This window comes from Dendrobates tinctorius, unplaced genomic scaffold, assembly GCF_039654945.1.
Source record: "Dendrobates tinctorius isolate UK_male_01 unplaced genomic scaffold, ASM3965494v1 ptg000016l, whole genome shotgun sequence".
NCBI lineage: Eukaryota > Metazoa > Chordata > Amphibia > Anura > Dendrobatidae > Dendrobates > Dendrobates tinctorius.
The window spans coordinates 65,042,412-65,067,914 of NW_027361684.1; the positions used below are offsets into that span (position 1 = coordinate 65,042,412).

At 40.1% G+C, this 25,503-nt stretch overlaps 1 protein-coding gene across 1 annotated transcript in view; it reads left to right on the plus strand.

The window, feature by feature from the left end:
- LOC141080594 (granulocyte-macrophage colony-stimulating factor receptor subunit alpha-like) overlaps nucleotides 1-25,503 on the plus strand; it is a 116,268-nt gene that overhangs the window by 73,705 nt on the left and 17,060 nt on the right. Inside the window, exons 6-8 of the mRNA XM_073565921.1 lie at nucleotides 2,802-2,983; nucleotides 17,545-17,681; nucleotides 20,190-20,340. Of these exons, the coding sequence (XP_073422022.1) occupies nucleotides 2,802-2,983; nucleotides 17,545-17,681; nucleotides 20,190-20,340 (470 nt within the window). The remainder of the gene's footprint in view (nucleotides 1-2,801; nucleotides 2,984-17,544; nucleotides 17,682-20,189; nucleotides 20,341-25,503) is intronic.

Genomic DNA, 25,503 nt, shown 5'->3' on the forward strand with positions numbered 1-25,503 from the left:
ATGCTAACTAGAAACCAATTAATACCATACATGAATAAATACTCAACAACCAGTCGGACAAATTAGACCACAGTGTTTTATTAAGGATAAAATTGCAACAGTGAAATAAATATAACTTTAAAAAACCATTAAAAAAACATAAAACCTTACCGACTCAGTCCTTACTTGACTTGAGTCGGTCAACCAAGTCCATTATAAATAATTAATAAAGATCAAACAGCCAGATGACTTAGGGCCCTGTTATACACAACGATATTGTGAACGATATCATTGCAACGTCACCAGTTTGGTGACGTTGCAGCGATGTCGAAACTACATTGTTGCGTGTGACATGTAGCAACCATCAACGATCAGTTGGCTGATCGTTAATCGTTGCCTAATGGTCTGGGCCATAATTCTATCATTGGTCTCCCACTGGGCAGCACACGTCACTGCGTGTGATGAGAGACCAACGATCAGCGACGCTGGAAGCTGGTATCCAGGGTAAACGGTGGGTGACTAAGAGCCGCGTGGCTCTTAGATACCCTCTGTTTACCCTGGATACCAGCTTGCTCGCTGGTCCTGATCGCTGGTGAGTCTATCTATGTGACAGCTCACCAGCGATCAACTAACTATGTCCCAGCGATCCTATCCACGTCAGATCGTTGGTGGGATCACTGGGACATTGAAGCATGTAACGGGGCCCTTAGTGTTACCTCTGTTCAATAAAGCAATGTGACAAGATGATTAACAAATAAACAAAGGGCTCGGTGGGAGGTTAAAAATCTTCTGGATCTCTGTCAGAATGGCAGCACAAGCATCCTGTCAGTCTTAAATATTGGTCAGAAAACAGCCTCCCTGTGGTGTCCATCATCCAACTGGTCCATATTTTTGGAGGGAAATGCAGTATCCACGTCTCTGAATTCGCCCAGTAATCTGCACAGATAACTCCCGCCGTTTTCAACAGAAGTATGCATTAATGGTATAGATTGTTCAAACATCTTAAGTCCTGTAATCTCATGAGTCCCCTTTATCTTACAATTCGGGGGCTAACATTTTCACAGTGGAAACACACTAAAAATGCATATGCATTTTTTGCCTGTGGATTTTTCATATCTAATGCAATTTAATGGAGAAAATCTGCACATAAAGCTCGAGATAACCGCCAGAGAAATGGACATGTTGTGGATCTCAAACATGCATCACAGGTCAATTTGCATCGCATATGACCTCCTTCACACGTCCGTATTTGTGGCACAGTATGTGTGGCATCGTTTTTTTTTTTCACAGATACCACACGTACCCATTATATAACTTACGATGCTATTCACAAGTCCGAGTTGTTACACAGACAGTGTGTCTATGCAAAACACACAGATATCTCCGTTTTTTCCAGATGCATGGATGAGAAGGGCCAATACAAGTCTATGAGTCCATAAAAAACACATACAGGACACAGATGGATGCGTGTGCCATCCTTGTCCTGTCCGCGTTTTACATTACCAAGTGTATGAGAAGATTTGTCATTTATTTATTTCTTTATCCGTACTGGAAAGGCACTGATGGCACACAGAAGGTAAAAACGGACACATAGATGACACACTGATGGGAAGCACAGGTGACACTGGCATCGTTTATTCATGTACGTGTTTTATATGGAAGTGGGAAGAAGGCGCTTAAAAGGACTTCACGTGCTGGATCCATATTCCCTGAAGTATAACTGCAATCTCCTATCTCAGTAATGGAAAAATCTGTTTTGACTGAACACAAGTTTTACATGTGAATTGAGAATTTTGAGAATGATTGATTAGTCCTGGTAGAGAAAAGCATATTTCTTTGATAAGATATATTACAAAGTTTTCTTGTTTTGATGTGTACTATTAATTTATTAAATAAAAATTAAAACGATTACTCTGTAAAGACGCACTCTAAGTAAAATTTGCATGGTTTCTTCTGTTAGTAACGTACATGTGATAAATAGTAGAGATTTATTTTCCTACTAAGGGTCCCGTTACATTTAGCAATGCACCAGCGATCCCGACAACGATATGACCCAGTCAGGATCGCTGGTGCATCGCTAAATGGTCGCTAGTGAGCTGCCAAACAGGCAGATCTCTCCAGCGACGCAGCAATAAGCGATCCCTCGGCGGTCGTTCTTACCTGTCACACCGCAGTGATGATGACGACTTCTGCCTGTGTCCATGCATCGCTAGTCGGCCCCAGCGGGATGCCAATGAGGAAAAAATGGCCCAGGACATTCAAGCGCGATCAGCGATATCCAGCGGGGGGGGGGGGGCTGTCGCAGGTACGTGTCACACAAAGCGAGATCACTAGCGATATCGCTGTTGCGTCACAAAATCGGTGACGCTTTAGCGATATCGCTAGTGATCTCGCTATGTGAGAAGGGGGCTTAAATCCTTAATCTGTGATTTACCATCTCTGTTCGAGTCCTTCAGTTGTACCATAGGATTCTGGCTCTCTGAATTATCCAGGCTCATATGTGCTGCTGACTGTAAGTCACTTTCTCTACTCATTAATATGAGAGTCCCATCAAGGTTCTCGTAAGACTGTATAGAGAGAATGGCTTTATATACTATTAATGTCTGTACAATTCAGAGAGTCAGAGTCATGTCTTACAGCCGACGGACAAGACAAGGCTAGGAAACAAAGAATGGAGACATAGGAAAGAAAATGTACAATATTATACTTACATCATGTACTTTACAAATGGAGGACACAATAAAAACATTTTCCCGAAGTGTTTATTTAACAAAATAAATATGCAATTCTTTTTACCAAGTGCTTATTTCATTTTGGATTAGGCAGCTGTCTGTATATGACAAGTGCCAAGACTACAGATATGATTTCCTTGGGCGACAAGTAGGATGTGTAATGAGAAAGCCAAACGTTTCTTTCAGCGAAGAAGTTTATGTGGACGTATCGGGATTAAGCAATCAAACTTCAGTCCAGTTCTTCGATGCCCTGTACTGTCCCATTAATGATGGTAACGCGATGTGCTTCTTATATCATTTGTTTCTAACTTTACTGCGTATTCTTACAGTCAATTGATTTAACTTAAAGAAAGCCAAGTATTTTTATATCCGTGTAGTAATACACACTAGTGCTGCTAACATTCAATGACAGGGCAGTAGGGTGAGGGTGAGGTGTCTGTTAAAGAGTAAAAGCCAATATGTAATAATGTGAGCCTCCTACAATTATGTCTGAAGCAACATGAAGAGACAGCCATAAAATGTTATGAAATAGCCCTAATATACTACCCAAAAAAATACAATGTGCCCTGATTTAGCAAGACTGCCCGTCTTGATGAGAGGATGTGCTGCAGTCAGAGGTGCCTGATTCCCTGATTCATTAAAGGGGTTATCTGGTCTTAAGCTACAAGTCTCCAGTCACTCATTGTGACACAGACTTTTTAATCCTCTCATCTCGTGCACTGTGGGGATTATCATGTGACCGCAAGTATGCAATATGCCACATTACATGGAACAATTCACTGTCATCTAGTCGGAATGTGGCCTGGAGTATGCATATTACATACTTGCGTACACATGACCACCCGCGCTGGCATAGAAGACTCCTTACAGCGTGAAGTGCACGTGATGCGAGGATTCACCAATCTGTATTCATAGAGTAACTGCAGACTTATAGTTTAAAACTCGACAAACCCTTTAAGAGAATGAATTGGCCATGTCACAAAAGTTGTGAGCACTTTCGTGCACCTCTCCAAGAAATATTATTGAAGTCAAAGACTGGAGTAAGATTTACAACATCAAGTACACCACAGGTCATCATAAACTAGATGAGCTGTGGTCTCACACCGCCATTCTACTCTTGTCTTGCCCCAGTTTACCCAGTTTGCCAGTGCTTGGTAAAGCTGGTGTGGAAATTCCAAAATTTATAACATTTTTGAGCAACTTCAAGTTGCACAAAATGTTACGATTCCGCAAAGTGTTTTACACCAAATTTCTGGCAAAAAAAATTTCATGAATCGAGGCCTATTACTGTGAATGAACAGGTAAAATACAGTATGATAATGAATATAAAAAATGCAATGAAAATTTATATGAAAGAGCAATGATCAACTGGAACTAATGGGTAGGGAAATAGACATATAAAATCGTATAAAAGCAAAGCCGCTGCAATAGTAAGGTTATAACAAAGAGGAACATTTTAAATGTGTCACACTACTGAATACAAAAAAGCTTTGGTAATATTGTAGCATTGATGGTACAACAATTTATGGGGAAAAAAAGAATGTTTTGTCTGATTGCACTTGGACAGCAAATATGCTTGTCTGCATCTGTCCTTAAGAAAAATGATTTGGCTTTTTTCCTATGTAAAAAAAATGACCCTTGTGTCAGGTCATCAAAATCGAGAGAAATATCTGTGTAGTCAGCATCACAGATAATTCAAAATAAAACAACAAAATATTACATTGTTGCATGATCATGTTCCCTTGTCACAATAATCATGTAGGATTTTACAAAACACCTTTACATGTAAGGATGAGAGAACATTTCTAAAATATTTTTAATAAATACTGTAGAACATAATTAATTAACAAATTAAGGTACTTTACTCACAAACTGACAAATTCATGTTTGCCATCAAGCCACTGCAAGGTGACCATTCTCTGTGAGGACACTAAACCTAATATTTATAAAACATGCCTCTCCGGTCTAAAATCCTACAAATTTAAAGCTTTGCTATTTTTAATAACCAGCAAATGCTAAGCAGACAGCTGCAGGCTGATATTAATAGGCTGTAAAGGTCCATTTTTTTGGTTCCTTCCCTGATTAATAAGACCAGCCCACAGCAGTCTGCTTTCCCTTAGCTGGTTATTAAAAATAGGGGGAGCTGGATATGCTTCACAGAGCTTATTAAATATCTGATGGCTATCTATATCTCTATATATATCCAATTTATTCTATCTATATCTGCATATGACATTACCTTATTAGTTAGAAAACTGGCTTTAAATTACATAGAGATTACCTCATGCTATAGATTATGTTAAAAATGCATAGCATACAAATTGCATACAGATGCTAGGTGAGGAAAAAAATCACAGACTTGCATGATATAAGTGCAAACATATGGATTCCAGACATCAAACTTTCCAGGAGCAATATTGGAGCTATTTTTATACTTTAATGTGAGTGGGCCCTAAGCCTGATGGGAGAAGTGCTCAGTCAAGTATGGAGGCAGTCACAACCCCCAACAGTATACAACAAAAACCAGACTAACAGAATAAAGTGTAACCAAGTGCATGCTGCTTAGACCGGATAATACCAGAGCTGAGCGGAATGATCCGTGGAGGATCGAGATCCAGTTGAATTTCCTGAAATGTGAATTTGAACACCTTGAAATTCAATTTGGGGTTCGCAAAAAAAAAAAAGTCTTCCACCATTTACACACTGCTGAAGCATCAAATTTGGCTAATGGTTGCACGGGCTTCCACATAATGCCCTGCAGCTATATTTTCAGGATTGCCATTCCACGTACAGTGGGGGCCATTACCTGGGCCATCACAAAACAATGTTTCCCAGTGGAGCACAGTTTGTACTCCACAGTCACTGGGTACACCTTTCTCCTGTGTAAGCTCTTATAGCTAACGGGATTCTCCCTTTCTTTATCCTATAGAGTGTAAACTCTTATGTTCAGCAAGATCCTCTCTCACCTAAAGAGTGTAAACTCTGGTCAGAAACAGGGGTGGACACAGACAAAAGGGCAGCCTCTGTGCAAGAACTGTATATGGGCCCTTTGCAGTCCAATAATGTGTCTGTGACAGAAGATGTTTTCCGTTTTAAAGGTGGAAGTGGGCCCCTTACGTCTGGGCCTCTGTATGGCTGCAGAGGTTGCACCAATGCTATGTCCACCCCAGTTCAGCGGGATCCTCTTCTCTCTCGCATGTAAAGTGTAAGCTCGTATGATGGTCAACTTGGTTCTCCCTCTCTCACCTCTCCCTAAGTGAATTTTCCTTTGTGCTCTTTTTACATCCTGCTCAGTCAACTGAATGAAACAAAGGTGTATTCTATCACTGTAAGGATTATATAAGCCAAGTGAGGAGTGATCTCCAATTTCCATAATGCTTGAAATTCAGCCTAAAGAATTTAACATTTATTTTTTCACTAGATCATAGTTTCTGTAGTCTTTTGAACAATGTTTTACAAACTTCCAATATGATATCAAATACATGTTACTGAGGAAATGCTTCCATCAAAATATAGTATTATAAAGGCCTTATTTTTTCTCAAACCTTGATAGTGGCTGTTTGAAGCTATGCCATAGTGATCAAGAAGATATTTTGGTCACCTCTATAGCCAAGGACTTTCTTCAAATTGCTGTGGTGGTTCTGGTGTTTTGGAAGTTCTTAGCTTTACCAAAAATGACAAAGTGTTTTTCATGACCTCCAATACTACAGGAATACTGTAACTTGACACAATCACGAGAGGTATACCTTCACGTGGGTTTGTTAATATCAAAGTAATTTTATGTATATGCCCAATTGATTAAAGTTGCAACTAGAGTTATAGAAACATCTCAAAAAGATTCCTTCAGGAAACAGGATGCCCCTGAGCTCGAATTTCACACAGCAGAGAGATTGGATACATAGTATATACAGAATTTGTGAATGTAAATATGATCTTACAGTTGTTTGATTTTAATAAAATTGCATGTCACTCCTTAGAGCTCAGTCCAGAGCCTCTCACCTAGACAAATCAGATCTCATACTTTGCACTTATGAGGGGCAATACCTCAGAAGAGGTAATTTGCATATTTATTTTCCTAGAGTAGCATTGCATGACAAATAAGTCTCCTTACATTGGCATGCCAGTGCCTGTATGTCACTCTCCACAAGGAGGAACATTACCCCTTAGACTGAAACATAGAAAAATCCACCAAGTATGACTGGGACACATGGTATCAATTATTACCTGTAATTATACTCCCCATGTATCCACTCGGATTAATGATGCCTATCATCAGATACACAGCATATCCACAGAAAAGATGATTAAAAGGCACTTTTACTAATATAGAAAAAAGCTTTATTTTTAGAACCACATTTAAAATATAACACATCACCAATTAGAGGAATAAGGGGAAATAGACATACACATATGTATAGTGTGATTGCACACATAAAAATGACGCACACATCCAGCACATGGAGGATAATAGCCGCTGTATGTCTCCAATTATATAGCTATCATAAATATGGTAACTATCCAAAGGTGGATCACCCTCAGAAAACAAAAAAAATAATTGATAATAGTATTAAAATTACCATATGCCAAAGATAATTATCTCAGATTTTACCACTGAGGTTGTATACTATAACCTCACATAATACCACATAATATAAGGAAACCATATTCTAGATGTCTATTTATGTTATTAAGCATCCACCACTAAAAAATGGCCACTATAATTAGCACATATTGCCACTATATGATACTGATTATTTGTGGGACGATGCATAGACACAGCCACACATCCTGACTAACCAACTATTTCACTGCCTATAATACCGCCAAAATGGCCGCTGTGTAAATAGGGAACAAAGCCCATTATGTAATAACTACCGGCGGTGATGGTCAGTTGGTACTCCGATGTCTGGATAGCGCGTCCACCCCGATGCGCGTTTTGGACCCACCTTCTTCAAGGGGCATGGCCAGTATGTAAACTGGCATCATTTTATAGTATGCCCGGGCGCCGCATATTGCGGCGTTACCAGAAGTCGTGCCCGCGGCCCTGGAAATGACTCGCTCCGTCGCCGAGGCAACCGCAACACCGGTCTGCACTGGCGTCACACAGTGGGAGTGGCCGGGGCGGGCCTCCCCACCATGTAGAGACGCCACATACAGACAGGGGCAGCGGCAACAGGGAGACAGGCGTGTACTGAGCCCGTGGCACTGACTTACAAATACATAGAGCACACACCCATTGTGAACCTACCAAGTCAAGTATGCCGACCAATAATATATGAATACATACAAAATGCATATGACATCAGCAATTGCCTATCAGGACAATATCATATATATTTAGATACAAAATTTCTTTCATCATAAATAATTATTACATATCAATACTAACCTAAAAAAAATAATAAACCTAACAATAACATCATAATCATTGCTGGTTTCTTCACTTCTTGGCAATAGTTATTCACCCACAATGGGCTGGATTATATATGGTGTCCATGAATATATAGTTCACATTATCCACGGTGGCTCAGTGGTTAGCGCTGTAGCCTTGCAGCGCTGGGGTCCTGGATTCGAATCCCACCAAAGAACAACATCTGCATGGAGTTTGTATGTTCTCCCCGTGTCTGCGTGGGTTTCCTCCGGTTTCCTCCCACACTCCAAAGACATACTGATAGGGAATTTAGATTGTGAGCCCCATCGGGGACAGTGATGAAAATGTGTGCAAACTGTAAAGCACTGCAGAATATGTTAGCGCTATGTAAAGATTATTATTATTATCCATCCTTATAGCTCCAAACACTAAAATTGTAAAGAATTAAAAAATTAAAAAATTAAAAGTGGGAAACCACATAACATAGGTGATATCCATAAACAGAACAGTACTTATAGGAATGGGGAATAACTAATATTTTCATTGAGTCCAGATGTATGGACTGATCCAATTGTCCATATCCATCTGGACTCAAGTTGGGCCAACTTCCTAGAGATCCCACCCCCGTGGATACCCGTCTCAACCATGTCGATACCCCTCACTCTGAGAAGGCTGCCATAGCAGCCATGATATTTCCTGAAATGGTGGGGAATGGTCTTTAACGACATTATATCTTCTGCGGTCGCTGATGCCTTTATGCTCAAAACATGTTCACGCACTCGCACCTTCAGCTGTCTGGTAGTCATGCCCACGTAAATCATATTACATGGGCAGACAGCATAATATATTACATTTTTACTGGTGCATGTAATATATTTTCTTATTTTGAATTCCCGAGATCCGTCTTGGGTGGCAAAAACATCGGTGCGATCCATGTTTGGGCAAGCGACGCAGCGACCACAAAGAGTACTACCACAACGAATTGCCATTTGATCTAAGAAAGTGACTACTGGCTCACCCACATAGTGGCTTTGAACCAGCTTGTCTCACAAGTTTCTTGATCTTCTGGCTGCAATAGCAGCCCTATCCGGCAGGAGTCCCGACAGGACTGGATCAGCTTTCAATATATGCCAGGATTTATCAAGGATTTTCCGCATGCGTGGGAAATGTGAATGATAGTTTGTGACAAATCTCACTTTACCAGACTCTTTATTGGGTCTTGTACCGTATAAGAGTGTATCCCTTGAAGAGTATCTGGCCCTATTAAATGCCTTTTTGATCATTCGGTTGCTGAAACCACGTTCAAGCAACCTTTCTTTCAAATCTTCCGCCTGCTTGAAAAAATCTTCGTTAGTTGAACATAACCTGCGTAATCGCAAGAATTGTCCGGTGGGAACAGAATGGATTATATGTCCCAGGTGGGAAGACGATGCATGAAGCAACATATTGGTGGCAGTTGGCTTACGGAAAATAGCCATTTGTATCTCCCCTTTATGATTTTTCTTCAGGACTATATCCAAACACTGGATCATAATTGTAAGTAATGTGGATGTTTAATTTGTTATTATTTAAGGATAGCATAAAGGACTCGAGGTCATCGCTGGCCCCCTGCCAGATCAACAGTATGTCATCGATGTACCGCGTCCAAGAGAGGACGCGACACATCGGCGACGGTTGATCCGGCAGGGAGAGGTCTTTCTTCCACAGCCCCAGGAACAGGTTAGCGTACGCAGGGGCAAAAGATGCCCCCATAGCTGTCCCTTCGAGCTGCAGGAAGAAAGACCCGTTAAAAACAAAAAAATTTATGTCTTAGTGTAAAACGCAATAATTCAATGACCAGCTCTTTAATTTCCACAGGTAAATTAGACATACCGAGAAAAAATGTTGTAGCCCTAATGCCATCCTCATGCCTGATGCTGGTGTACAGGGACTCGACGTCTCCTGTTACCAGCATCATATCATCTTCTAGTTGCAAACCATCCACTCGTCTCAGCAGCTCGCCTGTATCTTTTAAGAATGATGGCAACCCCTCCACTAGCAGTTGCAGTTTAGAGTCTATCCACCTGTTTTAGTGTTCCATGTAATTACCTCTCCCAGATATAATTGGCCGGCCAGGGGGCGTCTGCGCATCCTTATGGACCTTTGGAAGTAAATAAAAAGTCGGGATGGTTGGTTCCACGACACTCAGGGCATCAGCCAATTCCTTAGAGATGCTTCCTGCTTCCCTTGCTTTATTAATAATAGTATGCAGCGGTAAGGAATAGGCGGACAAGGGGTTAAACGTGAGCTTTTTGTAGTAGGTCTTATTGTCAAGTTGGCTAAAGGCTTCTTTCTCATATAACACCTTTGGCCATATTACCACATTGCTCCCCTTGTCTGCCGGCTTAAAAACCACATCTTTTAGGTCCTGAAGGACACGCAGACGTCCCCGTTCTTCCTTTGTAAGGTTATCACCATGAATATACCTTGGAATTTCCAAGAATTCCTTACTTACAATTTGTACAGAAAGGTCCACATTAGGACATGAAGATAAAAGGGGAACCTCTTTGACCTAGGCTGTATCGAGGATGGAACCTTACCTCCCTCTGGGACACTGTGTTCACTGGACAGATCCTCCAATATCCGCAAAGCTATTTGTTCTTCCTCTGTTGGAAACAAATTGGAGAGGTTGCCATCAAAAAAATGCTTTTTATAGATCAATGAGCAGGCAAACAAATGTAAGTGTTTGATTGCCGAAAATGCATCGAAGGATGCAGCTGGTGAATATGACAAACCCTTCTCCAACAATTTCAAATCAGTCTCAGTAAATATATGATTACTAAGGTTAATTACCTTGTTACCATATCTAGTAGATACAGGGGAGTGGTCATGACGTCTATATGGATGAAACGTGTGTTCGCTTTGATTCCGTCTCATTGATCCTCATCCAGTGGCCATAGATGACCCTGACCTTTCTGACATATCACTTATAGATGAAACAGACGTTTGAGATGGAGTACGACCTAATTGGTGGCCCTGTGATGTAGACTTTCTCCATAAATTTACTGTATTATTTTCGTAATCATGACGATCACAATTTATTTTATCTAGCTGTGTAGCCTGAATCTTCTTTACCACCATTTCCAAGGTCATCTGACTGTGGAAAGACTTTAATTTCTCAACAGTGCCAATAGATTTAAGTTCTTCCTCAAGATTTTGGATAGATCCGTCCAATTGAGTAATAATTTTACTATTACGCTCACTTAAAAGCTGTATGAGGGATCTAGAGCACTCATTGCATACATCTTCCCACCGAGACACAAATCCACTATCCTCCACCGGAAAAGTGGGGATTACCCGAACTCGCAGGCCCCTAGGTATAACTTTCTTATTCAAGTATTTCTCCAAAAATGTGCGATTCCAAAGCTTGGTTCTTTTGACTACCATATTTTGTAGTACCAATGCACGATCATCCCATTTCCCATCACTTTCTCCTTTGTTCCTTATTTACATAGTGGCCATTTTGGCGGTATTATAGGCAGTGAAATAGGTGGTTAGTCAGGATGTGTGGCTGTATCTATGCATCGTCCCACAAATACTCAGTATCATATAGTGGCAATGTGTGCTAATTATAGTGGCCATTTTTAGTGGTGGATGCTTAATAACATAAATAGACATCTAGAATATGGTTGCCTTATATTATGTGGTATTATGTGAGGTTATAGTATACAACCACAGTGGTAAAATCTGAGATAATTATCTTTGGCATATGGTAATTTTAATACTATTATCAATTAATTTTTTTGTTTTCTGAGGTTGATCCACCTTTGGATAATTACCATATTTATGATAGCTATATAATTGGAGACATACAGCAGCTATTATCCTCCATGTGCTGGATGTGTGCGTCATTTTTATGTGTGCAATCACACTATACATATGTGTATATCTATTTCCCCTTATTCCTCTAATTGGTGATGTGTAATATTTTAAATGTGGTTCTAAAAATAAAGTATTTTTTCTATATTAGTAAAAGTGCCTTTTAATCATCTTTTTTGTGGATATGCTATGTATTTGATGATAAGCATCATTAATCCGAGTGGATACATGGGGAGTATAATTACAGGTAATAATTGATACCATGTGTCCCAGTCATACTTGGTGGATTTGTCTAATTGTTACTGTGTTTTGCACAGGTTTCTTGTGTGACATGGATTTCCAGGCCAAGGAGAAAGCTTGGCTTTCACATATCGACCAAGTCTTTGGGGAGAAGGGTCCAACATACAGCAAAATAGTGATGGGAAATGGGATGATCGTGCGTTGGTACTACAAAATATGGTAGCCAAAAGAACCAAGCTTTGGTGGAATCGCACATTTTTGGAGAAATACTTGAATAAGAAAATTATACCTAGGGGCTTGCGAGTTTGGGTAATCCCCACTTTTCCGATGGAGGATAGTGGATTTGTATCTCGGTGGGAAGATGTATGCAATGAGTGCTCTAGATCCCTCATGCAGCTTTTAAGTGAGCATAATAGTAAAATTATTACTCAATTGGACGAATCTATCCAAAATCTTGAGGAAGAACTTAAATCTATTGGCACTGTTGAGAAATTAAAGTCTTTCCACAGTCAGATGGATAAGACCTTGAAAACGGTGGTAAAGAAGATTCAGGCTACACAGCTAAATAAAATAAATCGTGATCGTCGTGATTACAAAAATAATACAGTATATTTATGGAGAAAGTCTACATCACAGGGCCACCAATTAGGTCATACTCCATCTCAAACATCTGTTTCATCTATAAGTGATATGTCAGAAAGGTCAGGGTCATCTATGGCCACTGAATCAGGATCAATGAGACGGAATCAAAGAGAACGCACGTTTCATCCATACAGACGTCATGACCGCTCCCCTGTATCTACTAGATATGGTAACAAGGTAATTAACCTTAGTAATCATAAATTTACTGAGATTGATTTTAAATTGTTGGAAAAGGGTTTGTCATATTCACCAGCTGCATCCTTCGATGCATTTTCGGCAATCAAAGACTTACATTTGTTTGCCCGCTCATTGATCTATAAAAAGTATTTTTTTTTATGGCAACCTCTCCAATTTGTTTCCAACAGAGGAAGAACAAATAGCTTTGCGGATATTGGAGGATCGGTCCACTGAACACAGTGTCCCAGAAAGAGGTAAGGTTACACCCTCGATACGACCTAAGTCAAAGAGCTTTCTCCTTATGTCATCATGTCCTAATGTGGACCTTTTTGTACAAATTGTAAGTAAGGAATTCTTGGAAATTCCAAGGTATATTCATGGTGATAACCTTACAAAGGAAGAACAGGGACGTCTGCGTGTCCTTCAGGACCTAAAAGATGTGGCTTTTAAGCCAGCGGACAAGGGGAGCAATGTGGTAGTATGGCCAAAGGTGTTATATGAGAAAGAAGCCTTTGGCCAACTTGACAATAAGACCTGCTACAAAATGCTCACGTTTAACCGCTTGTCCGCCTATTCCTTACCGCTGCATACTATTATTAATAAAGCAAGGGAAGCAGGAAGCATCTCTAAGGAATTGGCTGATGCCCTGAGTGTCGTGGAACCAACCATCCCGACTTTTTATTTACTTCCAAAGGTCCATAAGGACGCGCAGATGCCCCCTGGCCGGCCAATTATATCTGGGAGAGGTAATTACCTGGAACACGTAAACAGGTGGATAGACTCTAAACTACAACCGCTAGTGGAGGGGTTGCCATCATTCTTAAAAGATACAGGCGAGCTGCTGAGACGAGTGGATGGTTTGCAACTAGAAGATGATATGATGCTGGTAACAGGAGACGTCGAGTCCCTGTACACCAGCATCAGGCATGAGGATGGCATTAGGGCTACAACATTTTTTCTGGGTATGTCTAATTTACCTGTGGAAATTAAAGAGCTGGTCATCTAATTATTGCGTTTTACACTAACGCATAATTTTTTTGTTTTAAGGGGTCTTTCTTCCTGCAGCTCGAAGGGACAGCTATGGGGGCATCTTTTGCCCCTGCGTACGCTAACCTGTTCCTGGGGCTGTGGAAGAGAGACCTCTCCCTGCCGGATCAACCGTCGCCGATGTGCCGCGTCCTCTCTTGGACGCGGTACATCAATGACATACTGTTGATCTGGCAGGGGTCTAGCGATGACCTTGAGTCCTTTATGCTATACTTAAATAATAAATTAAACATCCACATTACTTACAATTATGATCTAGTGTTTGGATATAGTCCTGAAGAAAGATCATAAGGGGGAGATACAAATGGATATTTTCCGTAAGCCAACTGCCACCAATATGTTGCTTCATGCATCGTCTTCCCACCTGGGACATATAATCCAGTCTGTTCCCACCGGACAATTCTTGCGATTACGCAGGTTATGTTCAACTAACGAAGATTTTTTCAAGCAGGCAGAAGATTTGAAAGAAAGGTTGCTTGAACGTGGTTTCAGCAACCGAATGATCAAAAAGGCATTTAATAGGGCCAGATACACTCTTTTACGGTACAAGACCCAATAAAGAGTCTGGTAAAGTGAGATTTGTCACAAACTATCATTCACATTTCCCGCGCATGCGGAAGATCCTTGATAAATCCTGGCATATATTGAAAGCTGATCCGGTCCTGTCGGGACTCCTGCCGGATAGGGCTGCTATTGCAGCCAGAAGATCAAGAAACTTGCGAGACAAGCTGGTTCAAAGCCACTATGTGGGTGAGCCAGTAATCACTTTCTTAGATCAAATGGCGGTTCGTTGTGGTAGTACTCCGTGTGGTCACTGCATCGCTTGCCCAAACATGGATCGCACCGAGGTTTTTGCCACCCAAGACGGATCTCGGGAATTCAAAATAAGAAAATATATTATATGCACCAGTAAAAATGTAATATATTATGCTGTCTGCCCATGTAATATGATTTACGTGGGCATGACCACCAGACAGCTGAAGGTGCGAGTGCGCGAACACGTTTTGGGCATAAAGGCGGCAGCGGCCACAGAAGATATAATATCGTTAAAGACCATTCCCCGCCATTTCAGGAAATATCATGGCTGCGATGGCAGCCTTCTCAGAGTGAGGGGTATCGACATGGTTGAGACGGGTATCTGCGGGGGTGGGATCTCTAGGAAGCTGGCCCAACTTGAGTCCAGACGGATATGGACAATTGGGTCAGTCCATCCATCTGAACTCAATGAAAATATTAGTTATGCCCCATTCCTATAAGTACTGTTCTGTTTATGGATAACACCTGTGTTATGTGGTTTCCCACTTTTAATTTTTTAATTTTTTAATTCTTTACAATTTTAGTGTTTGGAGCTATAAGGATGGATAATGTGAACTATATATTCATGGACACCATATATAATCCAGCCCATTGTGGGTGAATAACTATTGCCAAGAAGTGAAGAAGCCAGTAATGATTATGATGTTATTGCTATGTTTATTATATTTTTTTAGGTTAGTATTGATATGTAATAATTATTTATGGTGAAAGAATTTTTGTATCTAAATATATATGATATTGTCCTGATAGGCAATTGCTGATGTCATATGCATTTTGTATGTATTCATACATTATGGGTCGGTATACTTGGCTTGGTAGGTTCACAATGGGTGTGTGCTCTATGTATTTGTAAGTCAGTGCCACGGGCTCAGTACGCATCTGTCTCCCTGTCGCTGCTGCCCCTGTCTGTATGTGGCATCTCTACATGGTGGGGAGGCCCGCCCCGGCCACTCCCACTGTGTGACGCCAGTGCAGACCGGCGTTGCGGTTGCCTCGGCGACGGAGCGAGTCTTTTCCGGGCCGCGGGCACGACTTCCGGTAACGCCGCAATATGCGGCGCCCGGGCATACTATAAAATGATGCCAGTTTACATACTGGCCATGCCCCTTGAAGAAGGTGGGTCCAAAACGCGCATCGGGGTGGACGCGCTATCCAGACATCGGAGTACCAACTGACCATCACCGCCGGTAATTATTACATAATGGGCTTTGTTCCCTATTTACACAGCGGCCATTTTGGCGGTATTATAGGCAGTGAAATAGGTGGTTAATCAGGATGTGTGGCTGTATCTATGCATCGTCCCACAAATACTCAGTATCATATAGTGGCAATGTGTGCTAATTATAGTGGCCATTTTTTAGTGGTGGATGCTTAATAACATAAATAAACAACTAGAATATGGTTTCCTTATATTATGTGGTATTATGTGAGGTTATAGTACACAACCTCAGTGGTAAAATCTGAGATAATTATCTTTGGCATATGGTAATTTTAATACTATTATCAATTAATTTTTTTGTTTTCTGAGGTTGATCCACCTTTGGATAATTACCATATTTATGATAGCTATATAATTGGAGACATACAGCAGCTATTATCCTCCATGTGCTGGATGTGTGCGTCATTTTTATGTGTGCAATCACACTATACATATGTGTATGTCTATTTCCCCTTATTCCTCTAATTGGTGATGTGTTATATTTTAAATGTGGTTCTAAAAATAAAGCTTTTTTCTATATTAGTAAAAGTGCCTTTTAATCATCTTTTTTGTGGATATGAAACATAGAAAAGTACAGTAAAGCAAACATATAAAAATACTCTGTTGTAAAGAAGTAACAGTAAACAGCAAGTGCTAGTAAAAAGATGATAAAAATGGGGCATTTGGTTGATATGTTTTTTGCAAAAGAATTTATACTAAGCCGCTCTACCAAACATCAAGGTAACCCATATCAGAGCAGTCCCTAACTGATGTATTGGGAGCCTCCATTTTCCCTTCTGGTGAGGACCTCACAGGCTGAGGTGTGTCACTATGACTCTTCACAACTTCCCCCATGGTATGCCATTGCATCTTCATTTTTCCTCCGGATTACACATGTCCTAGCCTGGCCATCTTCTATGAACCTGAGGTCTCGCTACACTTCCATTTCTTGTCTAGTATAGATAAGGCTTGATGTAGTCCCCCACTTGCCTGAGACAAGGAATCCTTCTGTCACTTAATTCTTGTTTACTTCAGAACCTGTTACTCGAGTATGGTCCCCCCATCTGCACACAACACCATTTTCAATGCAGGTCTGTGAACAATGGGACATAGGTCTTTCCCTTTTCAGTAATTTCCACTAACTGCCTAACAGGAAGCTGGATTTCTTATGCCCATTTAGCTCCTCCCACCATGGGTTGTCCCCAATAAATAACCCTCTCCACTGATTAGGCAACTGCCGTATGCCACAAAATATATAAAACAACATTCAAAATATGACAATGCATTATATTACTTTAAGATCTTCAAGAGGATTGTTGACAGCTTCTGCACTTCCTTACATTTATAGTATTACAAGTAATGTTATTGCTATGCATTGGGTAATTGCCAGCAATGCAACATTGTTTCATTTTTTACTTCCTAATAATTTTTTTTACTTACATGAAATGTAACAGTGTGAATAATTCTACAACATTTAATTTCAGTCATTTTAGATCCTCCAAGGAACATAACATTAACATACAAAGGAGATGATCTTGAAATTAAATGGCAGAAGCCAAAAACGCATGACGATATGAAAGAAACCTGTTTTTTCTACAATATTAATGTCACACACAAAGAGGTAACCATTTTACATTCAATTAATATTTAAATGTAAGAATATATTTCTACTAAGAAATAATGTAACACTTAGAATGAATTATTAATATGAATATTACAAACCATAATATTATTTTTAAAAAATTAAAGACAGTCCTATGTAACCCATGTATCTGCGTGGCTACATGTGTAATCTGATCTTGATATAATGTCAAGCCTCTACCGCCTCTTCTTAAAGTGTAACCATCATCTTCATTTTTCCTTCATATATTAATAGTACAGATGAAGATAAGAAATGTTGTAACATATCTTATTAGAGAATATAACTAAAGAAAATGGGTCTGTATCTCCATATAACCTGGCCAGAATAAAGCATATTACTTAGTTGGCCCTATCAGAGATGATAGACAACCAAAAACACAAGGGGAAAAATTTGGAAATATTAATTGAACAATACTTATATACACATACAATATTAAAGTGAAAAGTATAAGGTGAGAAGGACGGCTAATATTAGATATGGAAAGTGATGAAAAAGGTCACCATATCAAGAAAAGAGACAACAAATCCCTTGGGTAAAATGGCTCTTTTCTTGATATGGTGACCTTTTTCATCACTTTCCATATCTAATATTAGCTGTCCTTCTCACCTTATACTTTTCACTTTAATATTGTGTGTGTACATTTCACTTTTCACTTTTACTTTATTGTATGTGTATATTGTGGTGTAGTGACTACTATGTCCGCTAGGGGGCGCTGTATTGGTGTCCCAGGACGGGTGTACAGGCACATTCAGTGTGGTAACAGGAGCAGGGTCCTAAATGACCATTATGGGTCTCAAGGTGGGTGGCCTTGGGATGCAGGCTCCAGGGTGTATTGATCAGCAGAGGTACTGCTGATATTTCTGTTACACTGTGTCAGGGAAGCCTGTGTGTGTCTATGTGCAATAGAACCTTTAGTGATGTCATAGCCATGTGATCACCTGTGGGTGTGGTTACAGGGCTATGTAATTGAGGTGCTTGGCACATGAGAAAAAATGTGAGAGAGTCTGTCAGAGTGTGGACAGACTTCCATGTGTCCAGGTGGGACACTACAGAAAGTGTATATGGGGAGGACTACAGCTCCCAGCATGTGCTCAGACTCTCGGTCCGAGTCTCCAACCACGGACGTTTTGTGTTCCTTTGCCTGAGCTGAAGGTTACTTTTCAGTGTTACGCTGCCTTGTGGGTTTATGAAGTGATTAAACCACATGAACTTTGGGAAGAACCTGTCTCATGATTGTCTCCCGCTGCACCTAAGCGAGTCGCATCCCTACAATATAAGTATTGTTCAATTAATATTTCCAAATGTATGCCCTTGTGTTTTTGGCTCTCTATCATCCCTTATAGAATTTGCAGTTAGTACAGCCTAAGTACTATGATTTATTCTGGCCAGGTTATACGTAGATAGAGACCCATTTTCTTTGGTTATATACTTTAGATCAGGGGCATGCTCCACTTTTCAGTGGGATTTCTTTTATAGGTTAACATATCTTAGTACAGAAATTCACCTTCTCAAAGTTCTCAATTCAGGGGTGAAATCTGTATTCAGTGACTACAGAGTCTCCCATTATTGAGATAGGAGATGGCAGTTGGTGTTCATAAAGTTCTATGAAGAAATGTAACTGTTGTTTCACATGAAATTGCAGCAGCATATCTGTGTCTACCTCTAGCTCCTCCCAATCTCCATAGAAGTGTGAAAGCACCAACTGTCATTTTCTATCTCAGCAATGAGAAAGTCTCTATTCACTAAATACAGATTTTACCTATGAATTGAGAATGAAAGATCAGTCCAGGAGGAGAAAGAAGCAGATCTGATGAGGGATATTGCAAAGTTATTTTCAGATATACAAATGATTTATGAGATAAAAATTAAAATGACGGATACAATTTAAAGAACAGAAGACATTTCTGCAGCTAGATTCCAACAGTCAAAAAAAAAGTAACATATGACTAGAGAATCAAGCTGCACACTTTATAATCTGTAACTATTGAGACACATGGCTCTCCATTGGAGCTACATACACAAAATGTTATTAAAATAACAAAATAAAATGAATGCCATGATGGACAAACCCTTTAACTTGGATGTTAGTAGGTGGGATAAATATGAAGGTCAACTTCCAAAATCAAAATGAATAAATGTTTGTAGTGAACTGTTCTAACGTTTTTGTGGAAAATCTTGGTCTAAAGTTGCACTCTCGAAAAGAATATACCATATCTTTTATGGGAAATTAGACACAATAGGGTGAAATGTACTCTCAGACAGGAGGGTCCGGCTGCTGATGTTCTTTACAAAGTGAGAAGACGTTCCTGTAGAGCGCTAGGGCAGAACGATATTTCCATTGCCTGCAGATTTTTGGGGGATGATGCAGCTTGTTCTTCTTGAGAATGCCATTGTAACATAGAGTATTACATTGAGACATCGTTGCGTCATATAAGATGATAATTAATTCTTTTATTTCTTTTTAACTTTCCATTTATTAAATTTTAGGAAACAAACAGTTTGGGGAGCGAGGGAAATGTTTATAAAATCACTAGATTCCATCCAAATGAAAAAGCTACTGTAACCATGAGAGTAAAATGGCTCAGACGTTGTTCACGTAATCATGAGTGGAGTGCATGGAGCAAACCACAGACAATAGGCAAGTAACAGTTGGTAAAAGTTGAGTATTTGCTGAATATTTAACTCAGCATTTGGAAGCCAAAACTAGGAGAGGGTTAAAAAAATGCAGAAATGTTGACATGCTTCTGATATATTTTTCCTCTGATTGCTCCAATCCTGGGTTTGGCTTACAAATACTGAGGTAAAATAGCGACCAAATACTCAATCTTGCCGTAGGGTTATAATCTATAAACAGTGGTAGTTTCATCTGTCTACGTTCCCACAATGAGCTTTTGGTGAGTTTTTGATGTTGCACATTTTCAGCACCCATTAACCATCCATCAGGTGTACCTCTGACACTTCTGAGATTATGCTCAGTGCGCCTGACAGGCACAGGTTGTAAAACCACCTATAATATCTAGTTATCTAAATTTCTGGACTCTAAGGCTATGTGCCCACGTAGCGATTTTTAAGCGTTTTTGCCGCGATTTTCGGTGCGAAAACGCAGCGAAAACGTTTAAAAATTGTGTACAAAACGCCCCCCCATGCATTCCTATGGCATTCCGCACATGCTGTGCTAATGCTGCGCTTTTTTCTGCAGCGGAATCACATCGCGGAAAAAGTCGCAGCATGCTCATTCTTTTGTGCGGAATCGCAAAGAATTGCCGCGATTCCGCACCCATAGGAATGCATGAGAATCGCTTAGTTCCCGCATGTTGCTATGCCCACCATGCGGGAAGTTAAGCGTCTCATGTGCGGCTGGTACCCACGGTGTGGAGGAGAGGAGACTGTCCTCCAGGCCCTGGGTACCATACCCCTGTAAAAAAAAGAATAAAAAATAAAAAATCGGGGTATATTTACCTTCCGATGTCCCGCGCTGCATTCCCGGGCCTCAGCGTTCCCAGTAATGCCTTGCAGCAAGGCCCTGTAATGACGTAGTCTCGCGTGACTCTAGCGGGCCTTGCCGCAAGGCATTACTGGGAACGCTGAGGCCCGGGAATGCAGCGCGGGACGCCGGAAGGTAAATATACCCCGATTTTTTTTATTTTTTTTAGCATTTTTAACATTCTATCTTTTACTATTGATGCCGCATAGGCGGCCTCAATAGTAAAAACCTGGTCACACTTGTCAAACACTATGTTTGACGAGTGTGACCAACCTGTCAATCACTTTCCAAGCGATGCTTCAAATCGCTTGGAAAGTGCTTGAATATCGCACACGAAAATCGCGGCAAAATCGCGATCATAATCGCAGTAAAATCGAGCGGAAAAAAACGCGCGATTTCTGGGAAGGAGTGCGGTTTTTAGTGAGCGTTTTAAAACGCTACGTGGGCCCACAGCCTAAAAGTAATCAGTGAGCTTCATAAGGATGTTTTAAAGGAGAATACACAAAATCAGATGCCAAAAAAAAAATTTAAATCGGCCCTCAGTGTGCGGTCTCCCTTATCATTATTTATGTCTAACCCTTCTCAATTTGCAATAACGGTATCAAAAACAAGTTAACGAAACAAAATCCCTTAAAATCAGTTTTATTTAGTATAATTAAAATGCACCTATAACGTGCCAAATCACCAGAAGATACAAACAACAGATACAGTGGGGCAAAAAAGTATTTAGTCAGTCAGCAATAGTGCAAGTTCCACCACTTAAAAAGATGAGAGGCGTCTGTAATTTACATCATAGGTAGACCTCAACTATGGGAGACAAACTGAGAAAAAAAAATCCAGAAAATCACATTGTCTGTTTTTTTTTCATTTTATTTGCATATTATGGTGGAAAATAAGTATTTGGTCAGAAACAAAATTTCATCTCAATACTTTGTGATATATCCTTTGTTGGCAATGACAGAGGTCAAACGTTTTCTGTAAGTCTTCACAAGGTTGCCACACACTGTTGTTGGTATGTTGGCCCATTCCTCCATGCAGATCTCCTCTAGAGCAGTGATGTTTTTGGCTTTTCGCTTGGCAACACGGACTTTCAACTCCCTCCAAATGTTTTCTATAGGGTTGAGATCTGGAGACTGGCTAGGCCACTCCAGGACCTTGAAATGCTTCTTACGAAGCCACTCCTTCGTTGCCCTGGCAGTGTGCTTTGGATCATTGTCATGTTGAAAGACCCAGCCACATTTCATCTTCAATGCCCTTGCTGATGGAAGGAGGTTTGCACTCAAAATCTCACGATACATGGCCCCATTCATTCTTTCATGTACCCGGATCAGTCGTCCTGGCCCCTTTGCAGAGAAACAGCCCCAAAGCATGATGTTTCCACCACCATGCTTTACAGTAGGTATGGTGTTTGATGGATGCAACTCAGTATTCTTTTTCCTCCAAACACGACAAGTTGTGTTTCTACCAAACAGTTCCAGTTTGGTTTCATCAGACCATAGGACATTCTCCCAAAACTCCTCTGGATCATCCAAATGCTCTCTAGCAAACTTCAGACGTTCCCGGACATGTACAGGCTTAAGCAGTGGGACACGTCTGGCACTGCAGGATCTGAGTCCATGGTGGCGTAGTGTGTTACTTATGGTAGGCCTTGTTACATTGGTCCCAGCTCTCTGCAGTTCATTCACTAGGTCCCCCCGCGTGGTTCTGGGATTTTTGCTCACCGTTCTTGTGATCATTCTGACCCCACGGGGTGGGATTTTGCGTGGAGCACCAGATCGAGGGAGATTAGCAGTGGTCTTGTATGTCTTCCATTTTCTAATTATTGCTCCCACAGTTGATTTCTTCACTCCAAGCTGGTTGGCTATTGCAGATTCAGTCTTCCCAGCCTGGTGCAGGGCTACAATTTTGTTTCTGGTGTCCTTTGACAGCTCTTTGGTCTTCACCATAGTGGAGTTTGGAGACAGACTGTTTGAGGGTGTGCACAGGTGTCTTTTTATACTGATAACAAGTTTAAACAGGTGCCATTACTACAGGTAATGAGTGGAGGAAAGAGGAGACTCTTAAAGAAGAAGTTACAGGTCTGTGAGAGCCAGAAATCTTGATTGCTTGTTTCTGACCAAATACTTATTTTCCACCATAATATGCAAATAAAATGAAAAAAAAAACAGACAATGTGATTTTCTGGATTTTTTTTTCTCAGTTTGTCTCCCATAGTTGAGGTCTACCTATGATGTAAATTACAGACGCCTCTCATCTTTTTAAGTGGTGGAACTTGCACTATTGCTGACTGACTAAATACTTTTTTGCCCCACTGTATAACAATATATACAGTGAAGGAAATAAGTATATGATCCTTTGCTGATTTTGTAAGTTTGCCCACTGACAAAGACATGAACAGTCAATAATTTTAAGGGTAGGTTAGTTTTAACATTGAGAGATAGAATATCAAAAATAAAATCCTGAAAATCACATTGCATAAATTATATACATTTATTTGCATTTTTCAGTGAGAAATAAGTATTTGATTCCCTATCAACCATTAAGAGTTCTGGCTCCTACAGAACAGTTAGATTCTCCTAATCAACTTGCTACCTGCATTAAAGACAGTTGTCTTACATAGCTACATTTTTAAAAGATTCCTGTCCACAGACTAAATTAATCAGTCAGACTCTAACTGCTACAACATGGGCAAGACCAAAGAGCTTTCTAAGGATGTCAGGGACAAGATCATAGACCTGCACAAAGCTGGAATGGGCTACAAAACCGTAAGTAAGGTGCTCGGTGAGAAGGAGACAACTGTTGGTGCAATAGTACGAAAATGTAAGAAATACAAAATGACAGTCAGTCGACATCGATCAGGGGCACCATGCAAAATCTCACCTCGTGGGCTATCCTTGACCATGAGGAAGGTGAGAGATCAGCCTTAAACTACACGGGGGAAACTTGTTAATGATCTCACGGCAGCTGGGACCACAGTCACCAAGAAAACCATTGGTAACACATTACACCATAAAGGATTACAATCCTGCAGTGCCCACAAGGTTCCCCTGCTCAAGAAGGCACATGTGCAGGCCTGTCTGAAGTTTGCCCTTGAACACCTGGATGATTCTGTGAGTGATTGGGAGAAGGTGCTGTGGTCAGATGAGACAGAAATTGAGCTATTTGACATTAACTCAACTCGCCGTGTTTGGTGGAAGAGAAATGCTGTCTATGACCCAAAGAACACAGTTCCCAATGTCAAGCATGGAGGTGGAAACATTATGTTTTAGGAGTGTTTCTATGCTAAGGGCATAGGACTACTTCACCGCATCAATGGGAGAATGGATGGAGCCATCTGTCTTTCAATGTTAAAATTAACCTACCCCTAAAATTATAGACTGTTCATGTCTTTGTCAGTGGGAAAACTTACAAAATCAGCAAGGGAACAAATAATTATTTCCTTCACTGTGCATCTAAATATATTTATATACTCTTGATAAGCCCCTTCCTTCTTAATGATTCTATGGAAGACAAATTATTGTGCAAACCACTATTTACTTTGTGCTCCAGTCCTATTAAAGGGTGGAACCCGTTTCAGAATATCAGCACTGTTTTCAACTGAAAAAAAAACTTTTTTACAACTTTATATAAATATCAATACAGTCTATACTATGGATTTATTTGTATAATAGTCTGATTCAGTTATTTTACATAAGGTAATTTTCTTTAGCAATTGCTCATTATTTTCAGTGTACTTCCTTACAGAGTTTTTTTTACACTTTGTCCCTATTTGCTTTAAATTTCTATTTATATCAATAAATTTTGCTATTTTATGGTATTTGCTTCCTACATTTCGTTTTTGGCTTATAATCATTACTTGGGTAGTTCAGAGTACAGAGTGTGGCACACACCCCGATGCATGTTTTTGCTTTTTTTTATTTACCATGTTCACTATATGGTAAAACTGACCTGGCAATATGATTCTCCAGGTCAGTCCAATTATTCGGATAGCACGCAGATGTAGATATTTTTTTATCTGAAAAAAAAATTTGGAAGAACAAAAAAATAGCTTTTGTCACTATTTTTCGAGATCCATAACATTTTCAATTTTCAGGATATGGGGCTGTGTGAGATGCAGTGTTCTGAATGCCACTTATTGCATTTTATTGTAATGTCATGGTGGCCCAAAAAAACATAATTCTGGCATTTCTACTTTTTTCTGATTACGCCATTTACTTATTGGATTAATATATTTTATATTTTGGTGGAGCGGAATTTTCTGAATTCAACTATACCAAACTTTTTTTTTCTTTTTTTTTTAATTGTTTTATTTATAAG